Here is a 13,615-nt window from a genome sequence, read left to right as displayed (position 1 = left end):
GTGGATGGGGTTCAATTACAGCAATGAAGGTTGCCTCATTGAAAGACTTGAAGGGGGCAGATCATCCTACAGAAAATCTATCTATGGCTGCTAAGATTCAACACCAACTTTATGGCATGCAATCAATCAAAGTGTTAACCAGAATTGCCTTACTATATGTACTTTTGCAGCACACAGTGCTTAGTCTCTCTCGGCTTAAATTGTTATCGTGCAATAATGTTGAAGATTTTACAAGCAGTATTTTTTTACTTAAAGCTTTTTATGAATTTATCCACTTGTAGACTCTTATTTATGATTTGTGTTATATAGATGCTATATGCTGTTATGGTTTTATCCATGGAGCCAGCTTGCAAGGAAGTGGTGTTTGTACTACCCTAAGGGGAGAAAATAGGAAAGCTTCCAGTGTCCTTGATGAGCATGAAAATTAGCTGGACCATTGTTCAAAGCCCTTGAAAAGGAAGCAGTACGTGGGTTAATGTTTCAGAATGATAACCCTCCCCTAGTTTCGAAGGGATGGACTGAATAATAATGTTTTTCAATTAGCCACAAGAAGGCTGTTAGATGCGTCACAGCTGGTGATTCAAATGTTGTATGGAAAAAGAGGGGAAAAGCAGAACACTCCAGAATGAATGTTCACTCAGGTACATGTGCATTTAGTTTAGAGAGAGTTACCCATCTGAATTGAGTTAGATGCAGGTAGAATAGAAGAAGGCTTTTTTAAAAAATAAAACATCTTAAAACCTCTATTTTGGAGGCATGGTACAATAATGATTAGCTGTGTCCTTGAAAATAAAGCCAGCAACTTCGTAAGGAAATTTCAGAATCTTTACAGTAAACAAAATACGTTTGATTCTCTTCCCTTCCAATCCTGGAGAACTATCCCTGTTTACATTTGGCACTAGATAGACAACTTACCCCTTTTTCTTCTTATGTGCTCTCTGGTTTCCATAGCATACTTAGAAGTCCTTTTCAATTCCACCGTTTGGCAATCAATCCATTTTAGGAAGATGAGGCATATAGCAAGCTATAGCCAAGGAATATACTTTCGATACATCGATCAGGCTTCTTGAAAAGTAAAATAAAAATCACTTACATAATTAATGCTGCTGTTCTTTTCTTAATAGTAATTTTGTTGAACATTACAATTTGAAAGATAAAAGCTTATACAAATTAAGAAAAATAAAATAGAAAGAAAAAACTAGAATGTGCAAAATAAATAAAATAAAATAAAAATATAGTAAAGAAAAAAAGAAATATATATATAAAGAAATGACTGTCTCTTCATTACAATAAATATACACAATTGTTCCTTGTTATCTTCCCTTAAAATACAACAGGTGATTTCTTCCCATATCTCATCTCTATAAACAAATCCTTAAAACCTCATGGTACAGTCCTAACCAGTGAAAACCACATAAAATAGATAACCACATATCTATTTTAATTTTGATCAAATAAAGCAACTTTGTATTTCTTCCCTTTATTTTTTTAATAATTGTGAACTATAACCTCCTCAAATAATGTCCTAAAACTTAATTTTTGTTGCCCCATTAGTTTAAATAGGAGGAAGCTGTAACTCCAGCAGGGTGCTGGGGCTGCCTCTGCAAATCAGCTAGACTTCTGTAAAGCATAAGACAGAAGGGAAATAAATAAATCTGAATTGGTATATAAAAATCTAGGGGTGGGAGATACAAGCTTGTAGCGTATTTTTTTTATTGAACTATAATTGTGATGTTTAAAATGATCTGAAAGGAACAGAAACACTTAGCCTTGAACTTTTGTTCTACTGCTGCTTCTTACATACCTGTAAACTTGTAATCTGAAACTGATTTTCCAGTGAAATAAACAAAGATGAAAAGGTTAAATATATTGAATAGTGAGAAACTTGGGTTGGAGTGGGCTTTTGTGTGTGGATATACACCAGTTCTGCTATTCTGGTAAGGAACATTTACTGTGTCTCCTTTCCTTGCCTGTAACTGGTAGAGAATCATACTCCTAGATTTTATTAAGCAAGACAAAAAATAAGCATGTACCAAGTGAAAAGGTTTTTGGTGATTGTGTAACCATGAGCTAAATTGACTGTATTTAACCTTAAAAATTCTATTCCAGTGAATAAATTCTCCAAAACATCCAAAGTGAAACTTGCTATTGTTTTTAACTTCAGCTACATCTTTGGTTTCCATCCTAAAACATTTTGCCAGGGTACGGATTTTTTGCAGTGCCTTTATTATCATCTGTGTGCATCAGATCAGAATCAGGGGGGGGGAATTGAAGTGTGGATGTAGATATTTGTACTCCCATTCTAACTGAAAACATAAAATCAATCAGTGGCAGCTCTGTTTTTCCACCAATGTTTCAACATTTTACTATGCAGACAGTTTCACAGTACAGCAAATTCTGAAACGCATTAATTGTAGCACTATGACAGTTGCATGGCAACAGTTCTGTTTGTAGAAATCATAGCTTCGCTCTTGATATTTTATTATATGCTTGTCGACAAAAATAGATTATTTATTTATTTATTCTGCTTGTACACTGCCAAATCAACACAGACTCATGGTGTTTTTTCAAAAGAGTTAAGAAAAAGCATCTATAGCAATAATATACTGTAACTATAAATAAACTATTAATCATAATAAAATATTCATGGAACACTTTTTGGAGGTTTCCAGAATATTAGAAGAGAGAGAGTAAAGTTTAATTCTAATTAAAAACAACTAATTATTAGTCAAAATTACATGAAAATTAATTATAATACTAATGAAATAAAATCTTACAAAAGATTTTTTTTTGAGTGGGATGCCTTTGAGTCAATGTTGGCTCCTGGCAACTACCTGGACAAGTTTCTGAAGTGGTTTGCCATTGTTTGCTTCTAGCGCTGAGAGAAAATGCCTGGTCCAAGGTCACCGAGTTGGCTTTATGCTTAAAGCAGAACTAGAATTCATGGTCTTCCAGTTACTAGTCTGGTACCTTAATCGCTACAACAAGCTGCCTCAAATAATAAAGTAAAATAACATAAATTTAATAAATAAATTCAAGGTAAAGATAATCATAACAAACTATTCATGGAACACTTTCTGGAAGAGTTTCCAGAATGCTAGAAGAGAGAGAGAGTGAAGCTGAATTGTAATTTAATTCTACTGTAGAGGCAGAGGGTAACACCCAAAAAGTAACAGCTCCTGACTTCACTTTTATTCCCTTTACTTCACAAAAGTGGTGTGAAAATAAAACAATATTTTGAACAAATCCAAATAATTCCTCATGAGAAGCTATGTCCCATTCATATACTTTAATCCCATTCTGAGTACTTCTTGCATAGCCTCCTTGTTCTGGGTGTCTATTCCTTATTATCTTTTTCTTCTTCAAAATTAAAACAAAATTGTATTAAATTTGGGAGACCTCTATAACAGGGGTCCCCAACCCCTGGTCCGTGGACCAGTACCGGGCCGCAGCATGCCAGCAGCTGGGCCGCACAAACAAGCAAAGCCCCATCTGTGAAATTCAGGCAGCACACAAAACCACACACCCTCCAGTCCGCGGAAAAATCTCTCTCCACGGAACCAGTCCCTGGTGCCCAAAAGGTTGGGGACCTCTGCTCTATAAGATGTATCTTCTTGCCACCAAAAAACCTAAGTAGAACATGAAGATTTAAGGTGGGCTCTGTCACATTTAAAAATACATGAATTTTTGTCAAATAACTTTAGATTGGGTTATAAATTTGTTAATTTATTGTTATTACATATTTATATAGCCATTCATAACTCTTCTCTGACTGGTGGAGGTTTTCATAGGGCTCTGAGTCTCCCTTTTGCCTGTTCTCATCTATACTTCTGCAATCCCTTTCTCCTTGATTTCCTCCTCTCTCTCAAATATAAACTGGGACAGGGCAGCTGAATAGTGATACTTTGATGAGCATGCTAATAGCCAGTCATTACAGGTAAAAACATAATTTAAAAAAAGGTATAAAAGCTGCCTCCTGCAAGGAATTAGAAGAGGACAAAACTTTTTCTTGTGGGAAAGGTTTTTTTATCAGAAATAAGACTAAGTGAAATATTTATTTAGCATTTAGTTCTAATAAGTCTGAATTTCAATTTTTTGGGAGCCTGGATTTAAAATCCATTTTCCTTTTGCTTTTTTTTTGTACAGGAAAGGAAGATTTATGGATAGTGGAAAAGGGCAATAAATACATATAATTACTGTTTACTGATAATGCTTTTACTGTTTATATTTTGGGATATCTGCTTTTCCTTGTTAAAGTGTCAAGCACAAGTAGAACTGAAGAATCTGAAACTAAATTCCCTCTGGGGTCAGAACTCATCAAGTTATGACTTGGCTATAATCCAAGACTACCTTCAGATGTGCTGGAGGATGTTAAATCAATATTAAAAGGTAAAGGTAAAGGTTCCCCCGCACATGCGTGCTAGTCGTTTCTGACTCTAGGGGCCAGTGCTCATCTCCGTTTCAAAGCCGAAGAGCCAGCGCTTGTCCGAGGACGTCTCCGTGGTCATGTGGCCGGCATGACTCGACGCCAAAGGCGCACGGAACGCTGTTACCTTCCCACCGTAGTGGTCCCTATTTTTCTACTTGCATTTTTATGTGCTTTCGAACTGCTAGGTTGGCAGAAGCTGGGACGAGTAACAGGAGCTCACTCTGCTATGCGGCACTCGGGATTTGACCCGCCAAACTGCCGACCTTTTGATCGACAGGCTCAGCGTCCTACTAAATCCTTGGCATACCTTTGCAGCTTCAATCTGAAAAAAGGCATCCGCTATTTTTGTGAAAACATTGAAACAATAATTTTGTTATAGTAACGTAGGTTTTATTTTTTCTTAAAGGAGTTGGTGGAAATTAGAGCTACACATTATATGACATATTTAAATTTATGAAACAATAAAAAGTGTAGCTTGGAATCCAGAACCGCTGCTGTTTTGTCATGGAGCTTTCAAGCTTTTTGTTACCTAAAGCAGCACTACCAGCTGCCAAAACGTGGTTAATTCCACTGAAATGGGTGCATGAAGCTAGCCTTAGAATAAACTTACTTAAAATTAAATTTCAATATAGAGTCTAGCATTCCTCTAGTGTGCTTGTGGTTGGACTCTTCAAATAAATGAAATTATATTTACAGTAATTTAATTGTGCCCTAAGATTTTTTTCCCCATGGTTTTTCAGAGTTTTGTATTCATGAAGTATTGATTGCAGTCACTCAACAGAAATATAAAACTATAACATACATGTGATTCTTAGTAGTCATAATTTACTTGTAAGACTTACATATAAAAGGTTGCAAATGAAAATAACAAAATGAAGAACAAATAAACAAGGTCGATAAACTTCTAGCTAGTCATAATTTCTTTATTTTTAAGAATTGTACATAAGAGTTTGTAAAATGAAAAAGTTAGAAGTTATGGGGAAAGGTGTGTGCTTTGTTGGGGGCAATAAGCTGACTTTGTAATAATGCCGCTTGGGGGGGGGGGTGAAAGCCCTAATAAGCAGGCATATACATAGAATGAAGGCTATTGCTAAGCACATTTGATTTGTGCTTAGATTGTAAGCCGCCCTGAGTCTTCGGAGAAGGGCGGGATATAAATAGGATTAAAATAAATAAAAAAATAAAATAATGAAAATTAATTCTCAAGATTTTATATATACACACACGTTAAAATAATGATGGAATTTTGTGCTGATCGTATTCTCTGACCTTTGATTCTTTGAGCACAGTAAGGCTTCACAATAATAGTTTCTTTGTATCTGTGTATATATAGGGCAAAACTTGGGTTGAAACTAAACATTAAGAAAACCAAGATCATGGCATCTGGCCCTCTCAATTCCTGGCAAATAGATGGGGAAGAAATGGAGGTAGTGACAGATTTTATTTTCCTGGGCTCCAAGATCACTGCGGATGGGGACTGTAGCCAAGAAATTAAAAGACGCTTGCTCCTTGGGAGGAAAGCCATGTCAAATCTAGACAGCACACTAAAAAGCAGAGACATCACCCTGTCAACAAAAGTGCGTATAGTCAAGGCGATGGTCTTCCCAGTTGCAATGTATGGCAGTGAAAGCTGGACCATAAGAAAGGCTGAGCGCCAAAGAATTGAAGCCTTTGAACTATGGTGCTGGAGAAGACTCCTGCGAGTCCCTTGGACTGCAAGGCGATCAAACCGGTCAGTCCTAGAGGAGATCAACCCTGACTGCTCTTTAGAAGGCCAGATCCTGAAGCTAAAACTCAAATACTTTGGCCACCTAATGAGAAGGAAGGACTCACTGGAGAAGAGCCTAATGCTGGGAAAGATTGAGGGCAATAGAAGAAAGGGACGACAGAGAATGAGGTGGCTGGATGGAGTCACTGAAGCAGTAGGCGTGAGCTTAAATGGACTCCAGAAGATGGTAGAGGACAGGAAGGCCTGGAGGAACATTGTCCATAGGGTCGCGATGGGTCCGACACGACTTCGCAACTAACAACAACAACAACAACATATATAGGGCATACATTTCATTTTTTTCTATGCTCATCTACTTTACCAGCAGGTTTTATGGTTAATCTTATCTTAATTTTGATTAGTTATTCTATGTTTAAGAACACTAAATTATTTTAGGGCATTACAAGGTTCTAAATAGGCTGCTCTTTTTCTTTTTTTTTTCCTTTATCCCCTTCTTTTAGCTTATTAAGCATAACTATCACATTATTTAGCTCATAAATTTACTGTATTAAACTTATTATTTTATTTTATTTATTTTATTTTAATTCCATTTATATCCCGCCCTTCTCCGAAGACTCAGGGCGGCTTACAAGCTTAGCAGTAGCCTTCATTCTATGTATATGCCTGCTTGTTAGGGCTTTCACACACACCCCAAGCGGCATTATTACAAAGTCAGCTTATTGCCCCCAACAATCTGGGTCCTCATTTTACCTACCTCGGAAGGATGGAAGGCTGAGTCAACCTTGAGCCTGGTGGGATGCGAACCTGCACTAATTGCAGGCAGCTGGTGTTACTTAAGGGGGCATTAGCCCACTGCTCCATATTACCTTTGAGCTGGACAGATTAGGTTAAATCACCAAATGGAGAACTTGGTAAATGTAGTTTCTGTTACAGGCCAACAAATATCCTTCCATGCTACTTTTTTTTAATTGGTAAGATTTTAGTTGAAATCTGCTGGAAACTTTGAATTTATGAAGGAATCTATATTTTCTTAAGGTGTTAGCCTTTGATGCAATTAAATCTTGCAGGATGTTTTGAAGAGATTTTAACCACATGTTTAGAATGATATATTGTACTGTATTGCCTGTTTGTTCAGAATCTACAATAATGAAAATAGCTCACCTGGTTTTATATACTTTGTAAATATTATCCAAGTCTATTTTTAAATTATTAAGTTTTTCTCATTAGATTTTTACCACATCTTTCTTTCTTGAGTTCAAGGTAAAAAAAAGGTAAAAGTTTCCCCCACCAAGTCATGCCTTTTCCTTCAATTTTTACTCAAAGAAATCACCCCGAAGTAGGTTGGCCTGAGAGGGACTGAAGAGCACTTGCTGGTCAAAAGCTTTCTAATAAACATCTGGGTCCTGGATGTTCCCAGTCCAAGCCTTTATACCACACTGGGACTGTGGGTAATGCTTGTCATTGCATACTAATTTGTTCAAGTTGTTTCTCCCACCTCATTAGATTCACTCTGAAGGATTATGTTGTAAATAGGGTCATATTCAGGTATTAGTAAAGCTTGAGTTATACATAAATAGACAGAAACCAGAAAAATAATTCAGGCATAATGTTAATATTGTTTGGGATTTTGTGTTATCTACTTGCTCAATTACAGTAGAATTTAAAGATACTGTCTTTCCGAATTGTGACAGAAAAGAGAATTGTAACTATTTACACTGTGAGTTTTGTTCCTGAATTTTGTACTATACTGACTATTTCTCTCTCTCTCTCTCTCTTTTTCTTTAGTGAGGAGACAGCAGAGGCAGTAGCAATAGATTCTCTTGGCCAGCCAAAATCTCCATTGGAAAAAATAATGGTCAAACTCTGCACATACCACCAGAAACACTTCGTCCGTGTCCTGAATGACATCTGCACTGAAGTACAAACAGGCTATGAGGGCCAGCAGTTATCTGGACCTGAAAACATGGATGTGTCTACTTGTAGTTCAGGGTGCAGCCAATATCACATTGAGAACCAGGAGCGTGGAACTTCTTGCTCTGAGTCAAAACTTCCTCTGTTGCTGGATGCAGAACCATCAGAGGCTCATGGTTCTTTGAGAATACTATGCCATGCACTGAAACATGCCGTAGAACTGAAATCTACAGACAGAAGAGAAAACTACAGTTCTATTGTCAGAAGAGATTTTCCTGAGCTTCCAACTATTAGAACAACTTCGATGAGTCCCAGAGATAGTCCCACCCAAGGGTACCTCACTGCCTCCAATACCCATCACTCTATTAAAAATCTGGAAGGGCAGACCTCTGCTACTGAGCAGGAGATGGGGGTTAGGAAAGGTGAAGATGACAAAGATCAGGTGCAAAGTAGAGGTTTACAGGGAGGCTATGTAGCTGTGAAAGCAACAAATGTGCACATTAATGAGGAGATTTTAGAGAATAGGGTAGGTTCTTTGAAGAACCCTTTCAAAGCTTTTCCAGAGGAAACTCGAGAGCCAGCTTTCACCACTAGCTCTCCACGGAGAGCAGACAAAGAGAATGCCTTGCAGTGCAGCTCCAGAGCCTCTGTGCACCAGGATACTGAAATCAATGATCAAGAAACAAGATCAAAGGTAGAGAATCACTATCTGGCTTCAGGGAAAAGCAAGGGAGGCTGCCACATGCATCCTGGTGACAAGACTCATATGGAGAATGCCAAAGACATTTGGCTGCCTATTAATTCCATGCCAGCAGTGCACCACAAAACCACTAATGGGCACTCCCGGGTCAAGAGTATTTCAGCTTCTACTAAAAGCACACGTAAAAGCAAGAAGTCTTCAGGACTAAGAATAAATGACTATGATAATCAATATGATGTTGTCTATATTAGCCAACCAATTACAGAATGTCACTATGAGAATAAAAAGACAGTATCAGCAAGAAAGACAGCAAGGAAGAGCACTCGTGGATATTACTACAATGGTGAATGTTGTGAGCTTCCTACTATTCGCACCTTGGCCAAGACTTCGCATTCACAGGAGAATGGGAACACCCTGGCAACAAGGCCTGAGGTGCTAACAAGTCCTATCCAGGGCACTGTTCTTCCAAGTGGCAGCTATTTGGCTGCAGCTGAACCTGTGGGTAGCAATGATGATCAAAGATCTTCCACAGCGGCCCCTATTCAAGAAGATTCCTTCAACGAAATAAGACCTGAACAATGCTATTATGAAAGCATCTCTTCTGAGGTCAATGTCCTGAAACAGAGAGAGGTTAGTCTTGCTGAAGAAGCTACCATGCCTGTTTCTCTATTTCCCTGTCCTATTTTTCATTCGGATAAAGACAGCTTGTTTGTGTCTTCACTGCAGACTATGACTGTCTCTTTCCCTCAAGAGAATGAAGGGGACTTGCAAGACAGTACTAGCATGCTGGAGGCACATAGCCCTGGCTCTGATTCTTATAACTGTAATAGACCTAAAGAAAATAGTGACAGTATAGCAGACTCTGTTTTACAATCTGTCTCAGAAGCTGCTAATGATAAAACAGCTTCTCTGTGCTTGGGAAATGCGACTATCCCGGAACCACCTATTTTGAAAGAACCAGAACCCCATGTTAGTATGGACCTGTTGATGCCTGAAGTATCTGCCAATAGCATGGACTTGTTGCCTCCTCTAGATGAGCCTGCTTCTGTTATAAATGTATCACCATTTATAGAGCCCCCACTACTTTCCCCTATAAACTTGGCAGAACCCTCAGTAGTACCTCCTGCTCCAGATGTTCTGGAACCTTGTATGACCTTTCCTTCAGAGATTCCCTATATTCCCAACAGTGTATCACCTGTGCAGCTTGTTGCCAGCCCAAGAAGCATGTCTCCTGTAATTCATCCTACCGGTGGGGTCCCTGAACCTCCTGCTCATATTGAACTAGAACCTTCAGAGACTCTTTCTGCAGAACCCTCAGTGGTAGAGACTATCAAAATGGATGTGGAGCTTCCCCAGCTGCTTTCCAATTTAGAAGCAGCAAAGCTGCCTCTCAGTTTGGATTATACTAACACACACAAAGCCAGTGTTGAAAATTCCCAGAATTTGAAAGAAGGACACTCTGTTGAATGTAAAAATGTCCTGCCCATTGTGGATGCCAATGAAGATAAGAGAGAGAAAAATATAAATGATACAATAGACATCAGTGAGACCACCAAGTCTGATGAGGAAGTGGAGGCTAATAGTGAAATTCCAGTAGAGCTCAAAACATCAGAAAAGGACAAGAAAGAGACTTCTTCCAAAACAAACATAGACAAAAAACGAAGGCGGGAGAAAAAACCCCACATTGTTTCAGATCGCTGTCTTCGAAGCCAGCAGTCTCTGGTGCCTACAGAAGACAGTTCTGAACAACCCTGTTCTTCCAACTCTCTTCAGCTTCCGCAGCTACAGATAAAGCTTTCTAAAAATCCTGGTGCTAAGCGTTTTAAGAGAGAGGTACATCTTGATGGGGCAACATCTGTGTGTTTTCCTAATGACAGACTCCATCACACACTGCTCAATGATAGTACCAAATCTATTGAACAGCAGGCAGATGAGGGAAATGACATCACAATAAGGCAGACCTATAAGAAACTGACGGCAAAGGAATCTGTAATAGAGGGAAGCCAGAATGGAGAAGATAACAAAGATAAGCCAGCAGCAATGCTTGAAATTTGCTTAGAAGCCAGTTCAGACAAGAGAAGTGTTCATGTTCCAACAGAGATGTCTGATAAGGCCAAAAACCAGATAGATTTAAAGCCAGAAAGTTTAGAGAATTCTGATAGTCCTATGAATATTATTGAAGTATTGTCCAACCAGCATGAAACAAGTAGCTTCATATGTCCTATTAGCAAGCATACACGGCCAGAGAAGACAATGAAATGCAAAAAACCAGCCCTACAGTTCTATAACTTGAGACATACCCCTACTACATCTCATGTGGTCACTGCCACAAAAAATACATCAGAAAAAACAATTGTACAAGCAAACTCTGATATCATGACCACATCAGCAGATCCCATTGTCACAGATGAACCGAATGCAAGAAATGAAAACACTGTTGATTTTAACAGCATAAAAGTACTTTCTGACAAACCCAGATTTGTGGAATGGTGTGCTGAGGAAGACAACCAAGAACTCATCACTAACTTTAATGCCCAGTATATGAAGATCCAGAAAGGCTGGATTCAGTTGGAGAAGGAGGCTCAGCCAGCTCCAAAGGTCAAGAATAAATCTGACAAGTTGAAAGAGATTTGGAAAAGCAAGAAGAGGACTCGAAAATTTAAAGGATCCACTGAAGTTCAGAAACTGTCCCCTGTTCAGATGCTTTTCATGAAGGGTTTTGATATATCCAATATCTGTAAATGGTTTATGGAGACAACTGAAACCAAGTCTCTGGTCATTGTGAAGAAGCTGAACACACGTATCCCAGGAGACATTCCTCTCATGAAGCTTCCACTCCAGAAGGGTTGTTCTTCTGGCATCTATCCAAGTTCTCTCCAAGCAGAGCGTCTAAAGAAACACTTAAAGAAGTTTGCTGCTATGACCCCAGCAAAAAATACTATAAAGATTCAAAAGCTGTGGACCAGACTTCGAGAGAATAGTGATCAGACTGAGTCAGAGCAGATTGTCAGTCCAAAGCAGACATCTCCCTCTGAAGTCAGCTTGGCGCAATGTATTGGACCCAAGAGTGTCCAGCCTTCTCCTAGCATGCCGGTGCAGACTAGCTCACGGATCTTGAGGAAATATTCCAACTTGAGAGGTAAACTTCATGGATTCCATAGAGTGGTCAAACAGGAGAGGCATGACTGTGTGTCCAAGCACCTCTTGGCCGAAAGCAGTTCAAGCAACAAGAGCATGTGCATTAAACCCTTGATGTCCCCTAAGCTGGCCCAGCAAGTGAAAGCCATCCAACTTCCTACTAAATCCACTCTGATTGAAAAAAGAGGGAAGGGGAGAAAAGGGAAAAGAAAGTTACAGGAGGACACCTCCACTAAAGGCAGCCTTCAGCAAAGCAAAAAGAAGACACCAAATGAGAATATCAGGACACTGGGCCTGGGGCAGTTGAGTCCTTCAAGCAAGGAAAGAATCTCTCTTAAGAAAGTCAGTAAAGTGAAGCAAGTAGGAGCTCCAGCTACTAGAAAGCAGACAGCAGCAGGAAGAAACGGCAAGCACACCGCTCAGAGTGAGAAGTCAAAGAAACTAATTGACTCACAACCTGGGAAAAAAAAGGCTCCCACCCACATGGGGAAAGCCAGTGCCAGCCAAAAGGCCGGCCTGCTCTCTAAGCAGCAAGGGCTTATGAAGGCTCTAAAGGAGAAAATGGTGCGAGATCCCCCCAGTCAGTCTCTTAAAAAGGCGAGCAGTGAGAAAGCTCTCACCAGGTCAGTGAAACGAATTCAGGAGAACAAAACTCGGAGCAAGAGGAAGCTGAGGGCAAAGAAAGAACCGTCTCCCAGCAAGCGCAGGCGACTGGATGCCAAGTAGCAACCTCTTGGTGTTAGGAAGGGTGTCACAGAAACTCTTCCTCTTTCTTCCAGTAGTTCCCCTGCTGAACAGGGAGGGAGGGAGGGAGGGAGGGAGGGAGGGGGCGTTTGGGTATGGCTAAAGGCCAATTCCCTCTTGCTTCTTAAGGAGCCTTCGATTTGTGTTGCATCCGGAGAGGAGCGCCATTTTTTCTAAATCATGGAGAAAGAAAAGTTGAAAGTTCCTGGAGTTGAACTGGAAGCGTGACGGTTTCAGTTCAAAGTACAGTGCCTTATTTATCACTTTAGGAAACAAATAAATTAGTCTGCTTGATTTGAAGCTAGCAGTTTATGGGTTAATGCACATGCACTTGTACTGTAATGGAAAGAGAACCACCTGTCATGCACAACCCACAGAGTTCGATGGCATGTCTGCTAAGGTTCAGACAGGAACGTTTCCTTCCTTTTGTGCATTGTAGCATACTGACACTGTTTAATTTGAGCAGGGCATTATGAAGCCTAAACCCAAAGCTGTTTCCTCCAATTACATTCTTTACTAGCAGGTCATAATGATGGATTTTATAATTAAGTTATTAATAATTACCTATGTGATGTAACTTTGGGCTTTAGGGTTTGGCTATAAGCTAGCCAGGTTTTGTGTCAAAAAGATCTTTTATGTTTTCAGTGATGATCAGCCATGCTTGGCCTACCCAAGAAACTAGTCTTGTTGGATGAATGGAAAATGTTACCCTAAGTAGAGATTGCTTCCCTCATGTAACATTGCTCTATACCTTAAACACCTTAAAGGCTATGCTTTAAAATGCTGCCTCAATTTCTGTTGGAGTAGTTCTGAAATGCATTTATCCCAAAATTCCTGGGGTGTTTTGTTTTTTTTTCTTGGTGGGGGGGAAATCCCTGTTTAAAATACTCCTGAATTCATAGGCATATTATGATGCTAAAATGAAGTGTATGGATCTCAGAGAAAAGTATCTGTAAAGAAAAGG

The 13,615-nt window shown here is 39.4% G+C and overlaps 1 protein-coding gene across 3 annotated transcripts in view; it reads left to right on the top strand.

Moving 5' to 3' along the window:
- Nucleotides 1–12,688, top strand: part of LCOR (ligand dependent nuclear receptor corepressor) — an 83,375-nt gene extending 70,687 nt beyond the window's left edge. For all 3 annotated transcript variants that reach the window (XM_083364088.1, XM_083364087.1, XM_083364089.1), the window contains one exon: nucleotides 7,944–12,688. In XM_083364088.1, the coding sequence (XP_083220214.1) occupies nucleotides 7,944–12,633 (4,690 nt within the window). In that variant the 3' untranslated portion in view covers nucleotides 12,634–12,688. The remainder of the gene's footprint in view (nucleotides 1–7,943) is intronic.
- The last annotated feature ends 927 nt before the right edge of the window (nucleotides 12,689–13,615 follow it).

The sequence above is a fragment of the Vipera ursinii genome (assembly GCF_947247035.1).
Source record: "Vipera ursinii genome assembly, chromosome: 5".
NCBI lineage: Eukaryota > Metazoa > Chordata > Lepidosauria > Squamata > Viperidae > Vipera > Vipera ursinii.
The sequence above is the reverse complement of the archived record's forward strand: the minus strand, read 5'-3'. Positions and strand labels throughout refer to the sequence as shown.